The 17,304-nt window shown below is 40.8% G+C and overlaps 2 protein-coding genes across 4 annotated transcripts in view; one reads left to right on the top strand and one right to left on the bottom strand.

Moving 5' to 3' along the window:
* Window positions 1-4,375, bottom strand: part of LINGO2 (leucine rich repeat and Ig domain containing 2) — a 1,255,110-nt gene extending 1,250,735 nt beyond the window's left edge. For 2 of the 3 annotated variants that reach the window (XM_027614289.2, XM_027614287.2), the window contains exon 1: window positions 3,370-4,375. The gene's annotated coding sequence lies outside the window, so the exon portion shown is untranslated. Of the gene's footprint in view, window positions 1-2,522; window positions 2,735-3,369 lie in introns of those variants that run through there. The other variant, XM_027614288.1, reaches the window with a different exon arrangement.
* On the top strand, window positions 3,988-13,437 carry LOC113934133. Its single transcript, XM_027614664.2, has 3 exons — window positions 3,988-4,365; window positions 4,789-5,489; window positions 12,480-13,437. The coding sequence occupies exons 1-3, from the start codon at window positions 3,988-3,990 to the stop codon at window positions 12,565-12,567; spliced, it is 1,167 nt and encodes a 388-aa protein (XP_027470465.2). The 3' UTR covers window positions 12,568-13,437.
* The last annotated feature ends 3,867 nt before the right edge of the window (window positions 13,438-17,304 follow it).

Below are 17,304 nucleotides of genomic sequence, written 5' to 3'. Positions count from 1 at the left end.
GCTGAAAGAAGAAAGAGATAAATGCAGTTAGACCGAGTAAACTTCTTGCTTCCTATATAACCTGTCTCTCCTATCCTCCTTTCATTTCCTCATAAAACATCTTTTTTTAAGCTCAGTTGATTTTCTTTCAGGAAATACGATCTTTCATGATTAGATACTTCTTAAAGTTCTTTACACTGAAGTAGCCCCTAAACCATGAAGGTAAAAGGCTTGGTGACACAGTTCCTCATCAAAAATGGTGAACCCATAGGTTAAGGGTTATGACAAAGAGGGAAACATTCATGTAAATTCAGAAAACTTTTTTTTTTTAAGCTTGCATCCTGCCTTGTAGATAAACTGCAACCAAACTGGAGAATCAGTAACTAGCAAGCCCTTTCTTTTGCATATAGTGACCTCCTCTCTTTGTACTACAGGAAAACATTTCCACCTAGAGTCCTTTCACAGAATATCTAGAAACCCAATGAAATCAACCATAATGACTACCAGAGCCAGATAATAATCAGTTTTTAATTGAAGCATCAAGCCAATTAATTTGTGACAACACCCTATCACTGCTCATTCTTGACATGAAGTTTCAGAGGACTCAAAACAATTTTCAGGTCCATGGCATCCAGGGAACAGTTCACTGTTTGGTCTCTTAAAATCACATTTATCAGAGAGAGGGAAAAAAAAATCTTTAGGGTCCTAAAACTGAATTTGAGGTTACAAACCAGCCTCACTAGTTTGATTCTATTAATTGTCAAGAAACACATTTGTTATGCATCTTATACACAGATTGCTAATACTAGTAGATCTCTCTTTGGCTTCAGAGGTCTCTTTCAGAATGAAAACTGAGCCCTTATTATGTATTTGTCTTGGTTAATTCAATTCAACAAACAAATAATTTGTGTCTATACATACAGATAACTATATTTAGATTAGTAACTATTATTTTGTCACAAAATTTCTACAACAGTTTATTTTAAGAACATAAGCCATCCTGTTTGAGATTTCAACAAGATATTTATTCTTGTCTCCTACACAGAGCTCTATCCAATGTAATACATTTAATGACAAACTTTATATAAATCTTCCTTGAGATCATGCTATGTGTTATTCTGGAATGAAAAACATCAGTGAATTGGCCTGCTTCCATTTTCACTAAATTATACTTGTTATATAATATTAACTCACATATTTATCTTGATCAAAAATTATAGATGTCCTACACACACATGATAACCAAACCACTTCAGTCGTCAATAGGCAACCCCTTCCATTTAAATTCTTAGGGTGAAATACCTGACAGTATCTCACAAAACATTTTCGTTTTCAGCAGGAAGTGCTTCATTTCTTTTCTGCCTCACACTCTAACTGTATTGGAAGTAATGCAAGCTACAGGATGATGATGGTAGTAACTAAAGAACATCCCCTTCTTTTAAAATGCTAACCACTGCTTCATCTCTGAAAAAATATTTTGCACTTTCAGTATGTGGCCCAATATTTCACAAATGCTGGATCTCAGCTTTTAGTCAGTATTCCTAGGATATTCCATGCCCCATCATATTTTCTGTCTTCCTTCACTATTATTCTGCAGGAGGTTTAATATCACAAGTCATGTTTGTTAAGATCTTGCCACCTTTAGAAGACTGAAATCGCATTACTGAGTGTAAAATGACCACATATGATATGCACAAACACAACGCAGCACAGTGAAAATTACATACATTTCCTGCGGCCTGACAGACACGGTGTAATCACGCCAAGTACACACAATACTCACTCTTTTTTTTTCTTGTGGCCTAGACACAATCATCAAACATACTCTGTGCCCACCGTGCCCAAGGCACTATCTAGCAGAAATGATTTTTGTTGGTGGCTTGAGCAAGGCTCATGTCAAAGAGAGTGTGAAATGTGAAATGAATCAGACTTCATCAAAAAATCTTTAACTCCTAGGCTATTTCCCAGCACCCCCCCCCCCCACACACACACACAAGCTTAACTTCACCCTCCTTCCTCCCCTTCTGTTCTGGCCATGACTTCCCTCTCATTCTTATCTCTCTCCCTCCAAGTCTTTCAGTAGCTTTGCTCTGTTCGCAGAGCCAATCCCGTGGGGAAAGAAATCAGTAAAATGCTAGATGGTGAGACCTCATCATCAGGTGAAAAGGACAGGGGAGGAAAAGAAGAGGGTGTGGTACTCTTCTTCACCACACCCCACCCCTGGAGTCGCGCACTCTAGTCCACTGCGGCTCAGGGGAGCACAGCGGGTCCCCTTGCTCACCTCGGAGAAGCCCGGCCCCAAAACCAGCCACCCGGCACTCTCTGCAGAAAACTTCCCTTAAAGCAGGCAAATATTCAGGAGAGGAGGATGAAATTAAAGATTAGTCCGAACACACATTCCACGGAGCTCCACGGAACAAGACTGAAAGGCACCTTTAGATATGGACCCTACAGACCCGCACCCTCCACTCCCTCCCACCTTGGGTGTTTGGCTGAGGAGGTACGGAGAACCGCGGGCCCAGAGCGGAGAAAGAGGACATTACCTCCCGGGACTGCCCTCAGGGTGCGGGCCAGGATCGCATTCCCGAAGTGGCTCCGACTCAGGGCACAGCTTTACGGAGCTCAGCTCGGATTCGGACCCGCGTCCCCCGCAGCTCTGCGCTCAGCCAGGAGGCGCACGGGGACTCCGACTCACATCCCCCGCCCAAGCCGGGCTCGCCTCCCCGAGCCGCGCCGGCTCCGCCACCCCGCGGGCACGCTCGCACCCCGCGCTCGCCCCTCAGCCTCCCGGCGCCCCCACACCCACCCGCTCCGCGGCGCCCGCTGGGAGCCTCTAGCGGAGGCGAAGGGAACCGCAGCAGACCCTCGGCGCCTGGGCTCCGACGCCCGCTGCACGAAGCCAGCCAAGCGGCGGCGTGGGCTTCGCGTGCCCGGCAATCCGCCGGCCGGATGCCGCCGCCCCCACTTACCCACCTGCGCCAGGCTCATGTGCCACCGCGTCCGAGCGGCGTTCGCCGATGCCCACAGCGCTCTGTGGCAACGAGGGGAAGGGTCTGCGGTGCTAACGGGGTTAAAAAAAAAAAAAATCTCGCCAGAAACACACACACGAATCCACGCTACAAATCAGCCCGGACAGAAGACCCAGCTCGATACCTATTCCCAATAGGTTCCAAAAAGTGTGAGGTCAGGACATCAGAACCCTCTCTTCGGTTGCTGCCTCCCACCTGGGCACCGTGGCACCGGCTACTCCCTGACTTGTCCGCTCGGCGCGAGCTGAGCAATCTCGTGGTGACGCCCGGAGAGATCATCCTAACTTAGCTTAACCCCACATCCCAGCCCCAACATCTTTTTTAAGTTATTCTTCCTGGCAGCGGTTTTGCTGCCTCTTACCTTGAGACGCTGTTAATTCTCGTTCATGTCCTTAAAATCCAAAGCCAAAGATGCGTTGCACACAAGTCCAAGCTTTTCCTTGACACCCCCTGCCTCAGCTCTGCCGGCTTTTCCTTCCAAAGGGATCAGGAGGTGATGGCGGTTTAAAAGCCCTCGCACTGGAGGCGCCTCTAAATCTTCACGCCCGTGCAAACGGAGACGGGGACAATCTTCCTGGCATCCGGAAGCCTCCCAGCCCCTGCTCGGTCAACTTGGCTTTCTATTTAATTTTCTTCTTTAACCCTACAGGCCCATCAGTCAGTCAGTTCCCGGCATCAGGCACAGAAGAAGCTCCTATTCTCAGTCGTGGCCGCTCCTCTCTTCCTCTAGATAAAAACCCCTCCCCCTTTCCTCCCCTGAATTTGGAAAATCTTCTACCTTCTGCTCGGATTTAGGTGGGGACAAGGCTGAGAGGTGCTGGAAGAAGAGCCACTCCAAGGCACAGAATCAGAAATCCATCTCCCTGGGCAGCCCTTGGCGAAGGTGTCTGCTCTGAGGAAACTTTGAGGGGAGGCAGTGGCGGCCGAGCAGGGTTGCGCGGGCGGCCGGCGGCGAGCGCCAGGTGAGGAGGCTGCGAAGATGGGGCTGCAAGGAGGAGAGACGCCAAACAGGCGGCGGGCTGCTGGGTCCCGGCGGCCGGGCTCGGCGCGCGGGCTGCGCACACACACCCCCGCGCGCGCGCACAGCAACACACGCACGCCCAGCCCCGCGCCGGCAGCCCCAGGCCACTGGCGAGCGAGAAGTCCGGAGGTGCGAGGAGGGGCCAGGGCTCCCAGGATGCAGAAGATGGGAAGACTCAGTCACTCCTCACTAGTTTGTAGATTGCTGCTGGCAGGCAGTTCCTCAGTGCTAGCCCTCAAGTCCGTTCGGCCGTCTCTCGGGTCCCTGCCCTCTCTGGCATCTCGGCCCCCTGCCCTTTTCCTGGAGGCCAGTTACTCTTCGGGGACCCTGCGTGAGGTCGTCGGACTAAGGATTAACCCCGTCCCCATCTCCACCCTCCAGAGCCACCTCCGCCCCTTTTACCGTAGAGCTTTGAAGTGGCTGCAGCAGCTAGCTAGGGAGCTGAGGGGCTCCCCGAGGTCCTTCGAATAGAGGAGCCAATACATCTTTTCCTGGAATACACAATCCCCTCTCGTCCTCCTTTTCCTGCTCACTCCCTCACATAACATTTCCCCCTGAAACTCAAGTAGGTTTCCTAAAAAGGAATTGCCTAGGGATTTGTGACGCCTAGCTTTTGGAAGTGGACTAATTTACTATCTACGCTTATATTGTAAACTGGACGGTAGCAGGTGAACGGTTCGGCGGGAGAAAGGGGAGGGATTAGGAGTCCGGAGACTCAGCCCCTTTAGCGTCATTTCCAAGGTTTTGCACCTTGAGTAGCTGTCCTGGTCTCTGTCTAGCTCCTGTCCCAACTTATTCCTCTCCCCCGAGAACCAAGAGGGATCACTGGGTGTCGCCCAGCTGGGGAACCCCAAACCGGTGAGACTTCTCTCTCAGAAGCGCCCCAGGCTCATTCGCTGCTCCCGGCGAAGGAGACTCCTAGCGGGAGTTGTCTTACCCGGACTGGGCTTCTGGAACTGCTCACCGAAAGTAAACTTTTACCTTCTGGTTTTTTTTAAACCACGGTTCGCCTTTGTGCTCTGGAAGGTCTCTACACCAGCAGAGCATTATTCTGTCTTCCCAAGGGCTGGGGAGGCTGAGAACTGCTGTGGGTTTTTTCATTCGGGGCTTCGAGAATCTCTGCAGCTTGGGACCTGCCGGAAGAAAAGACAAAAGTTGCGCAGGGTGGAGACAGCGCGAGGTTCTTTTGCTCCCGTGCGGGGCGCGTCGCCCAACCAAGGACTCCATTCAGATTGCTCTGTGGAACCACGGCTCTTGACTGACTCTGGCAGTCCAATTCAAGTTGAAAGGCGGCGGACTTTGCCGGGAAGACAGTGCATGAACGCCGAACGTGCAGCTGCCGAGCCGCAAAAGTGGAACAAGTGGATGATTCGGTGCAAAAAAAAAAAAAAAAAAGAAGTGTTGATAGGAGCTCTAGCAGCACTATTCACAGCTCAGAAATCGATCCAGAGCATTCAAAGGTGAGCCTTGCCGCGCCCACGGTCTCTGGACCAATAGCTACCAATTTCAGGAATGAACCTGCTTTGGGTTCGGGATGAGCCGACTCTGGAGGGAGCAGAGAGACAGAGAGGGATTGTTAGTTTTGGAGGGTGATGGATTGAGGCTGTCCCTTGGAACCAGGGAACCGCTGGCAACACCTTCCCGCTAACTTGCGACTGTGCAAATACTCACAGATCCACGCTTGGGGAATCTGAGCGCTCGGGTCAGACGCGCCGGGTTTCCTGCTGATGCAGTTAAGAGAAGAGCTTGAAGCTAAACCCGGGAGCCTGCATGAGGGAGAAGTGAATAATGAATTTGGTGGTGAGATACTAAAGGATAAAGAGGCATTTCATTTCTGTGTGAATTAGTTTGCCAGGAGCGACTTTTTAGGTTTAATATTTCAAGATATATCATGGACACCGACTTTTTGCAGAATTTCAAGTGGAGGATGTTCCAGTGTTTTTGAATCTGGTATAAATCTATAAATTGTCTGCTTGCTACAAGGTTTGAAGCTTCTTTGAATTTTGATTCTTATTCCTAATTAGTAAATACTAATTGACTGTTCCTGGTAAGGAAGTGAAGTGGAAATAATAGTTATAATTATTTCCAACAAAAGCCATCTAGCTTATGGTTTCTGTTTACATAAGCCTATGGATTAATAATTAAATATTGTGGCTATTAGACAAGAATTACAGAACTGTAATGCAGAGACTCGCTTGGTGAAAGAAAATTCAGAACTGACTTCTCTTCAAAAAGATGCTGGCTTGTAATTCCTTTTCTGGTTGTGTTGATGTGCAGACCACTGTTGACTACTAATGGCTCTCTTAATAAAAAACCATAGACCATTTACACATTTAATACCTGAAAAGGTGTCATATAGTTCTGGAAAATGTTGTGGAAAGTCACGTGCTAGCCACAGAGGAGTCTTTTTCACTCACCTTGAGCCTTTGGCTTATAAGATGTATAGGCAGCCGTCATAGTCAGGAGTATTATATTCTTGACATTTAAGCACCTTCATTGAAGTAAAAAAGCTTGTGCATTTATGGACCCTCTTCAGGAAGTATTTACTTCTCAAAAAAATGCAGTTTCCTCAATGACTTGACCGTTGCAAAACCAAAATCACATTTGTTATTTGTTATTCAAAGATAAGGGGGTAGGGGATATGAATCACTCTTCCTCTCCCACTTTTCACACTATGCTTTTATGAGGAAAAATAGTTGACCATCAACAGAAGAAGCAAATCTCAAGGTCAGAGGATTCACTCCATTTCCTATATCCTCAGATCAGTCTACATTATCAAGAAAAAATTATTGAGACTCAAGGTACTCCAAGAGCCTTCCAAATCCCACCACCAAATTAAAATAACTACTTCATTATTCTAGTGTTCTATATTTCCCTGTATTTTTTGACAAGTGAAAATTGAATTTGATATATGGTATCTCTTTCAATGGAGACTTTCTTGAAACTTTTATTTCTTCAAGATAATTGCTGTGTAAAATATATTTTCAGAACACTTTTCTTCCTAGGAGATAGTGTTTAATCTCCTGGTTTATTGCTTGTTATACATTAATGGTACTTAGTTTACTGGCATGCCTTTCCCACTGTACTATGAGCTCTGGGAGCAAGGACGGTGTTGTATATGTTGCTGTTCCCCAACATCTAGTACAGAATATATCACAGAAGAGATGCACATAATAATGTTAGGGATGATAATGAAAGCTACCATTTACTGAGTAACTACTATGTGATGTGATTTTTGTACATTTTCTCAGTTGATCCTCTTCACAACCCTCTGACCTAAATTGTATATCCTCACATTATGGGGATATTAATGCTTATGTAAATTTACCCAAGATCACAAAGCTATTTTCACAAATGAGTTGGTATTATGTTCTATATGTGCCTGACTCTGAAGTCTAAACTATTAACTACTTTGCTCTATTCAAATAGCCAGGCACCACCTTTTCAATTTCCAAGGTTAAATGGAATTTATATATATTTAATGCCAAATAAAGAATATGTCAAGTTTAGAATAAATTCTTTAGCACTTATGCAATCTAATCAATATCAAGTTAAGTGTAGGAACATTGAAAACAGTGTAGTTCTCATGTTAAAATATGGTACTGTCTTCTAGGGATTATTATTGCCAAGAGACTGCCAAATGCTGAGTTGTAAGTTCTTTTGAAGGAAGGGGGATCGGGCCACCATGAATTCAAAGTTATGGAAAATTTTTCATTGTTTATTTCCATGTTGATATCCTTATGTTAAAAGAAGGGAATGCTGTTATAAGATTTCAGTTATACAAGATGAGTAAGTTCTAGAGATCTGCAATATTATACCAATAGTTAATAATACTGTATTGTACACTTACCAATTTGAGAGTCGCTCTCCTCTTGTGTTTTTACCCAATTAAAAAATAAAAATAAGAGCCTGAGAACACAGAGGACATTGAATATAGAATGGCATCGGAACAAGTACAGAGATGCACCTGTCATTTCCAGAGGCTCACATTACAAAAACATTTCTTGAATCTTGTATCACTACAGTGCAGATACAGTATATCCATCCCACAGGAGACTGTATTGCTATGGAAAAGAATAAGGAAGTTTTCTTCATACTGATATGGAAAAGCCTACATGATAGTTTTAGGTGAAAATAGCAAGGTTTAGGGAGAAAACCCCAGAAATTCATAAAAGTAGTTAGGATTGAGAAGTAAATGGGCAAATGGTGTCAAGGGTTGAGATAAGACTATGTATGTACATAGGTAGGTAGGTAGGTGTTTGGAAGCACATGAAAGCTTTTCCTGTCAAAAGAAAAAAAGTGTTCTTAAGGAATTGCATGGAAAGAAGAATATAACAGATGCATCTCCTCCATTCCTGAAAAAAAAAAGTTAAAAAGAGGAGTGGAAGGTGTAAGAGAATCTGGTCTGTGGTACATTTACTCATTCACTCTTTACCAGAGAGAGACCTTGGGGCAAAGAGCAGAGGGAAGTGTCTTAGCCCAGGTTGCCATAACAAAATACTATAGACTGGGTGGCTTAAGCAGCTGAAATTTATTTCTCATGGTTTTGAAGTCTAAGAAGTCCAAGATAAGATGTCAGCTGATTCAGTTCCTGGTAAGAACTCTGTCTGACTTGTACCGTTGTCTTCTCTGTATATTCTCATATGGAATTTATTTGATGAGTACATATGGGGAGGGAGTTCCCTCTTTCTTTAAAGCCACTAATCCTATTACGAGGGCCCCCTCATTAAGCCTATTCACCTCCTGAATGCCCCATCTCCAAATACTACTACACTGAGAGTTATGGATTCAACATATGAATTTGGGGAAGGAGAGAGTCACAGACTTTCAATCTATAATAGGAAGTGGCCATTTCTAATCCCTTGTCAATTGGACTTCCTCTGAATAAATAGACTAATGATGTTTGCTAAAGTTACTGAAGTAACTTTAGTTGGATGTTTCTGACTAAGGATTACCTATGACAAATAGAACCAAGGTGTACGAGGAATGGATCCCTGGAGAGTGTCATATAGGCTGTCTGACTCTGAGGTATAAAATAGAGATGTTTCATGCTTTAGTTCTTTTTAAGATTTTATTTATTTGAGAGAGAGAGCAAGAACGGGGAGGTGGGGCAGAGGGAGAGGGAGAGGGAGCCCAATGCTGGACTTAATCCCAGGACCCTGGGATCATGACCTGAGTCGAAGGCAGATGCTTAACCAACTGAGCCACCTAGGCACCCGAGAAGTTTCGTAATTTAAATGCTGTGAGAAACCATGCACATCTCACTTATCTATTCTGGGCTAGAGTAGCATGTCTGTTATAGGAAGGAAAGACTTGGAGAGCCACCTTGGTGAACTCCTTGTTCATATCCTTCAAATTAATTTAGGTTGATATTGTTTATGATCTCTGATTCATAGCAGTCTGATTTGAAAAGTCCAGTCCTATGAATTGCTCAAAAAGTTGCAGTCTCAATTCAAATTGTAACTAACCTTTACTGGACATCTTTTACGTACCAGGCACAATCCTAAGAGAACTAGATTTATGTCTTCATTTAATACTAACAGCAAAACTATTAAGTATTATTATCCTCATTTTATAGATGAGAAAACAGTCACAAAGAGGGCAAGTGACTTTGCCATGGTCATACTACTGATTAAGTAGTATAGGCAAGATTTAAACCTTAACTGTCTTGATTTGGAGCACAGCTCCTTAACCTGCACAAGAAAGTTCTATATCATCTATAAGGTCTGTTAGAACAGGACTTGGCTGTACTGTTCATCACAGACTCCCTGAACCACAAATTGTATGTGACTCTTGATTGGGAAAAAAACACAGACAGAGGAGAGAGACATACAAATGGCAATAACATTAACCAAATATCCCCTGTGTGCCATGCACTGTGCTAGTTACATAATATACATTATCTTATTTAATTTTCAGAAAAACTCCCATGAATTGGACAATATTGCTGTTTTCCTAACAGTGTTAAGCTTATTATTTCCTCAAAGTCTAACAGCCAGTAAGTACAGAACCAGGATTTAAACCCAGACCTGCTGCTTTCAACCATTATGTCACACTGCCTTACCTTAAAACTATTATTTTAAACTACAATGCTGTGTTTGCAACAAAGTCACTTGCTTAAAATTCAATAACCATTCTAGCTTTTCCAATTCAAAACACATGCTACAGTAAAATAATCAGGAACTAAACACAGACTTGGAATAAACATTTCTCTAAGCAGTCGGAGTGTTTTGCTGAAGGAACTACCTACAGTCAGTGATTTACCACTTGCCATCCTCCTAAGGCAAATTGAGTACCCTTGTGACTATTTTTGACATTTTTTTTTTTGATAAGGGAGGAAATCAGACAAGGTAATGTGGTCAGGGGAAATAAAAAATTCCTTTCTGTACAACTTTGGCCCATTTCATTTTTTACATAGAAGTGGTGCTTATTTTCCTAAATTGTCTCTCAGTCTGTCAGTCAGTGGATTCATAAAGCCATCACAAAATTTCAAAATGGCATTCTCCATGGCACATTAGAAAAAGGAAATGACCAATAGAAAGCTTTGACTTCTGCCCTAATTCAAATTTGTCTTTTCCTTAAATCCTAAACATAAAGCAGGGCTTAGAATGGGAGTTGACATCTGAGCCAGAGTCGCTATCTAGGGGCCAGCTATCGGTGGGACTCATACAGCAGGCCAAGGAGTTTGACATTCACCCTGGCAATAATGGCCATCTCATAAACAATTTCTCTCTTGGTCCATGCATTTCTGTGTAGTGGTTAAATCTACAGAGTCTGGAGTTAAGCCCCTTGGGTTTGAATTCCGGCTCTGAGACTTCCTAGTTGTTTGAACTCTTCCAAGGATAATCAAAGGTCCCACAGGGGCACCTAGAAGGCCCCAGCAAATCACTTTAGGGGACATAGGTACAGGAGAAACGGTTAGGAAGGGAAATTCTGGGCCTGCCACACACAGGAATCCCTCCGAAGCAGAGTCACAAAAAGCAAGGTGGAAGTAGCCTGAATACAAACTCAGAGGCACAAACCTATGCAAAGTTCTCAAAAATTGGTGGGGGGCTGGAAGAAGGTGGGAAAGGAGGGAGGAAGGAGAGTGAGAGAGAGTTTGTTACCTTTGGGGTAACTGCAGACAGACGTTTAAGTTTAAGCAACAACTCTCCCCCAGCACCTCAGAATGTTACTATATTTGAAGATAAGGGTAATTAAGTTAACATGAAGCTGTTAGGGCGGAGCCGAATCCAATCTGACTGATATGCATATGAGAAGAGGAGATCATGAAGCAGAGAGAGACATCAGGGGCTCATATGTACAAAATCACAAGTCTGCAACCATCTGCGAGCCAAGGAACAAGGTCTCAGAAAAAACTTTGATCTTGGATTTTTAGTCTGAAGAACAAGGAGAAAGTATATTTCTATAGTTTAAGATACCCTGTCTGTGGTATTTTGTTATGGAAGCCCTAGGAAGCTAAATCAGAAGAGAAGATCAGCAAAGAGATAGGACTGGAAAATTCAGCCTGAAGCCGGCTATTGATAAAGACTTGCCAGCTACAAAATTCGGTTACAAAGGCAACATATTGCAAAAATCTTGGATAAATTATTTTCAAAATCTTGGGGTAACATTAATAAGCTCATTCTCATAAAATCACTTTAGAGAAAGAAGAATGAAGGGGGCAGACTGGGCCAGTTAGCAATTAAAGATGTGGACTGAACTAAGGCAGTGAAAATAGATACGGAAAAAAAGTGTAGTTTCCAGAGGGATGAAGGGGGAAATGGTAGGATTTACGAATTGATGTCATGTGGGGCAGTAGAGAGGGAGAAATACAGAACCAAATGATAGTTTGCCAACATAGTAAACAAGGAAGGAATACGTTTGTTCCTTTGTTTGCTTTTGCTACTAGATAGTTACAAATGATGATTCAAGCGTAGATAGGGTGACAAATACAAATGAATACACAAAAAGGTCAAAAACAAACATAGTCACATAACAAAACAATGTGAGATGTGCTCTAAGGCAGTGTGCAATTAAGTACAAATGTTTGTTTAAAAAAATAGGTGCTATGAATATGGAGAAGTGAGATTCCAGAAATGAATTCCTAAAGACTGGAGCTGATTTCTCAAGGACGCAGAATTAGAGAATATGAAGGTGAACGGAGAGATAAGAGAAAATGAGCAAAGATTAGATGAACCAAGATATTGTGAGACTGTGAAAGGGATACTCATACACAGGAGGTAAAACGGAGGTTGGATAAAACAATTAGTGAAAGACTATACTTGGAAGTGGTTTTGAAACTAAATTTGAATGATATTGTGAGGAGTTTTGAATACTGGGATGCATATGGGGATTACATTATCCTGATTATATTGAGGATGTGTAAGTTACTGTCTTTAGTAACGGCTAAAGTTCAGTTGTGAATAGCATCATTACTTAAACAATATACTACTTTATTTCTCTTTTAGGAAAGAAGTCTGTGTACAGTCATGGTTGGTATGCCCTATAGTGGTTGTTCTGCTACACGTAACTTCCATCCTCGAGGTCACTTTGTGATCCAAGAAGTCAGCTGAAACCCCAGTCATCAAATAGAGTAAGATGGAGGAAGGTGAAAAGGCAACTTCAAGGATGTCCCCACACAGTTCTTTGCCTAATGAATCTTCACCCGGACTTTAGCCAGTTGGTCATCAGAAGGATAAGGCACAGGAGGGGAAATGTTCTCTTTCAGCCACGTGGAAATATATCTCACTGATAATTGGAGATCATTTACTGAAAAGCTAAGGAGAAAATGAATTTTCAAGTTAGAGGCTGTCCATTATGGGCCACTGGTTATTTTGGACCTAAGTTCATTTTCACAGAATGATTAAAGAGGTGTCTTCTTGTGATTGTCCTTAAATTTCTCTAGACCTTTTTTTCTTCTTTACTTCCTGTGTTCTTTTGTCTCAAATTATAAACATTTTTTGTCCTTCCCAAATTTTATCTTGTCTAACTGGTATGAAGTATTAATATATTAGAATATTTGGTTTTGCATACACGTAAGTGCAAAAAATAGATCTTGAAACGGTTTCATCAATAAAGTATGGTTATATGACTAATATAATCTGAAGTTTAAAATAATGAAATCTTCATGTGACAATGCCACACAAAGCAGTGATAATATTACAAAGTGGCGCAAAAGTGAGTGTTGGTCACCTTGAAAATTTATAGCTTCTAAAATATTCTAATTTCTTTTTTCATATTCCTATGTCCACAGAGTTATGTCTCTTAATAGAATATAATTCTGAAGAAATTGTTGATAAAATTTTATCCTAAAGTTGCTGAAATTTTATACTCAAGCCAGTAACTTAGCATAAAGTATCAATGAGAAATTTCAACAATAAATTGAATGTTGTATAACATACCTCAACCCTCTGCCAGGGGATGCGGGGTTTTCTAAAGCTTTGCAAACATCAAGAAGACAAAGTATGGCTTCTACTCCAAGAAATGTACTGACAGTAAGATGAATGTGAGTCTTTCTGAAAGAGTGCCAACTCGCAAGTGTTCTTAGGGGAGATAAAGCAACATAGTGATAGACTCAGTTGCTGACTGTGTTGACAAATATCAAGAAAGCAATGACCCGCTTGCCCAACACAGTGATTTGTTGGAAGAAAAAAAAATACATGGTAAAATGTTAGCAAATGCTTCTTATTTATTTTTCTGGGATACAAATTCCTTTTTTAAAATTTTGTTATTGTTATGTTAATCACCATACATTACATCATTAGTTTTGGATGTAGTGTTCCATGATTCATTGTTTGTGCATAACACCCAGTGCTCCACGCAGAACGTGCCCTCTTTAATACCCATCACCAGGCTAACCCATCCCCCCACCCGCCTCCCCTCTAGAACCCTCAGTTTGTTTTTCAGAGTCCATCCTCTCTCATGGTTGGTCTCCCCCTCCGATTTCCCCCCCTTCATTCTTCCCCTCCTGCTACCTTCTTTTTTTTTTTTTAATCTTTTCAAATGAATGCCGAGTAGGTTTCTACTGTATAAACAATAGCTATAGAGAGGGTAGTACTTGTTTTAGCTTCAGGGTTAAGTTGATCAACAGGATCCTAGAGACCATTTATTTTCCTTTGTTTCTCACGATACTTCAAATTGTTGAATGACAACATAATCCACAAAGTTTTAAATGGTAGGTAACCTTATTACAAAAGAGATTATGATTTGCTCTTTCCTTCCTCCATCAAAATAATAAGAAAATTTGCTCTAACCGTACTCAGATAATTTTTATCAGCAATTGGTTATGAGAGGGGTGCCTAGGTGGCTCAGTTGGTAAAGCAACTGACTCCTGATTTCAGCTCAGGCCATGATCTCAGGGTCCTGAGATACAGCCCAATTTTCTCTCTGCCTCTGCCCCCCACTGGCTCGTGCTCTGTCTCTCTCTAAAAAAAAGAAAAAAATAATTGGTTATGAGACATGACAGAGAGGTTGATGTTTGACTATATGAAATACAGAACAATCTAAAATTATCCAGAAATGAATTAACTGTAATTCTTAACCAAAATTATACTGTATTCTGTTTATCCAATGGGAATATCAAAAAAAGGGGAAAATCGAGTAGACAGAAATTTAACAGAAAACTTTATTTGCTTGGTCTAGAATATTCAGCACAGTCTCATGTATTTTCATTATGCTATATTTGCACCTACACAAGACCACAGTTTCATATAATTTTATTAATATTATTAATATTTTTAATTTTATTAATATTAATCCTTGGCTCATGACATGCCCTTATCATTGTTCTTAAAAAGGCCTGCTTTTAAAACAATGTAATTACAAAATTTTTCTCTAAGAATGTAATAGACAGCTGTAAATCCATTACCTACAAAAAAGTTGGGATCTCAAAAATAATTTACCTCTAACCATGTGTCCTCCCATCCTGTAAATAACCTATCCTGCTACCTTCCCCAAACATCATATTAAATATTATGTTCATCATTCATTTTCCTTGCTGTTTTCCTATATCCATATTTATTCGGAACCTAATTCAATCTATTTGTTTAATTTTACAGAAAGTGTACAATGCTGTGTTTAAACTTTGGGGGCTTACATTTTTCATGTATTGTTATATTGTATATAGATTGCCGTCTGGCTGTAGTTCATTTCTTTCTTTTTTTTTTTTTTTGGTAGTCCATTTCTTTTGATTGCTGTTTTATATAGATGTGCCACAATTTATCTACTTTCCCATGATGGGCATTTAGGTGATTTCTACATTTTTGCTATTGTGAATAATTCCGCCTTGAACATTCTTGTATGTATCCCCTGCTGTACTTATACAAGTGGATTGTTGAATCATAGAGGATAGGCTTGTTCAACAATAGAAGGGGATAGTGAATTCCTTTCCAAAATGTTTACACAAATTTACATTTGTAGCAGCAATATACAAGATATCATGTGGCTATACAGCATCTCCAATAGGAGGTATTGTCAGACTTTCACCTTTGTCAAACAAAATAATATGTAATGATACTTTTGTATGGAATTTATTTCATTTCTGTGACCAGTTATGATTCTCATCATCTCTATATATCTGTTAGCATTAGTATTCCCTTTTCTGTGAAATGCCTGCTTACATCCATTGCTCATTTTTTAGTGGGTTGTTCGTACTCTTCTTACTGATTTGTAGTTCTTTTTATATTTTTAGATCTGTTTTTTTGTTATTGTTTTGTCAGTCCAAAGAATCATCCTCATTTGTAGGTTTCACCTGTGACTTCAATCTTCTTCATGTTTAATCATTTTTACCCTGAAATGTCCTGGATAAAATTATGAGAGCTTTGTTTAAAAGGAACTAAACCACTAAATTCATCGTACCTCTTATGAATGGGATACCTTCTAATCTGTTTTATCAGTCTTAAAAAAACAAGCCACATCAAATATTGTGACACTGTATGTTTCATTTACCTGAGAGATGATCAAAGGAAAATAAGTGCTATAATAAATAGAAATCAATCATTGCCAGCTGCCAACTCAGGCAGGAAACATGTTTAATGCTAAAAATTTCTATGATTGGACGGTCGCTCAGTTGTTAAGCATCTGCCTTCAGCTCATGTCATGATCCCAGGGTCCTGGGATCGAGCCCTGCATCGAACTCCCTGCTCAGCTGGAAGCCTGCTTCTCCCTCTCCTACTCGCCCTGCTTGTGTTCTCTCTCTCACTGTGTCTCTCTCTGTCAAATAAATAAATAAATAAATAAATAAATAAATAAATAAATAAATAAATAATCTTTAAAAAAAAAAGGTTACCACTGTTACACTAATTTGTACAAAGATAAGTTTGCACCAAATAAAACATCTTTAAAGAGGATACATGCTTATTACTTCTATGATAGAACATTGCTTCCACTACTGTTTTTTTATGGATAATTATGTCCCCAGAAATACAGCAACTGCATACAGTAATATTTGGAAACAGCATTGATGATTTTGTGCCATTTACCTTAACCATAGCATTAAAAAGGAAATCTTTTGGGTTTACATATGGACTTGGGAATGTAACTTCTATTTAAAATATTTCTCCCTGTGCCATTGAATCTTTAGGTTTTTTGAGAACTAATTTGAAAAGTAGTGCACCAGAATTCTACTTAAAAAATTTTCAGTCCTTTGTACATTTCAAGACAATCTCCTTCATGTTACCCACATCTCCACTTTCTTCCATGCCTAAGATTTCTTTCCCCATTCACATCTTCAGTGTTGGTTTCCTACTTACCGAAATAATCAGAAATCCCAAATTCTCATAAAATTTCTAGCTTCCTCATCCAGACAGGATTATGATTTGTATTCATTTTCTTTATTTGATACCTCAAAATTTCAGGAAGGAATTTATAATAGATATCAATAAGAGTAAATATTTAAAAAAACATTAAGTAGGAAAGAGAAATCTGTAACAGTTTCCATGCTCTTAAATGAAAATTCACAATTAGCAAACACTAATTTATCTGGCTTTATGTATTATTATTCATTTATCTTAAGAATTACTTCCTAATTTGTTAAGGAATTAATTTTTCCCATTTCCTTTTATTTTAACTATAATAACTTGTGATATCATTTCTCTATTTTAAAAACCACCCAGTGAAAAGGAAGTTCTTGCTTCATTTTGTTTGAAAAAATATGCCTCCCTATAGGAATGCAATTTCCCCAAAAAATCCTTGGCACTTAGTAGGTGCTTGGTGAATATTTAAATAATTCCCTGACTTACCAAATGAATGTTTATCTGGTATTTTTTATTAGATTTGTCTTCAGCATTCTAGCGT

This window comes from Zalophus californianus, chromosome 13 (assembly GCF_009762305.2).
Source record: "Zalophus californianus isolate mZalCal1 chromosome 13, mZalCal1.pri.v2, whole genome shotgun sequence".
Lineage (NCBI taxonomy): Eukaryota > Metazoa > Chordata > Mammalia > Carnivora > Otariidae > Zalophus > Zalophus californianus.
Note: the sequence above shows the minus strand (reverse complement) of the source record. Positions and strands in the feature narration are given on the sequence as shown.

Excerpts from the sequence above, each read along its gene's own strand:
- LOC113934133 (XM_027614664.2), top strand. The coding sequence starts at position 3,988 with ATGGGGCTGCAAGGAGGAGAGACGCCAAACAGGCGGCGGGCTGCTGGG. Across the intron at positions 4,366-4,788 it reads CTTCGGGGACCCTGCGTGAG|CTGTCCTGGTCTCTGTCTAG; the intron begins GTCGTCGGACTA and ends CACCTTGAGTAG. Across the intron at positions 5,490-12,479 it reads TCGATCCAGAGCATTCAAAG|GAAAGAAGTCTGTGTACAGT; the intron begins GTGAGCCTTGCC and ends TTTCTCTTTTAG.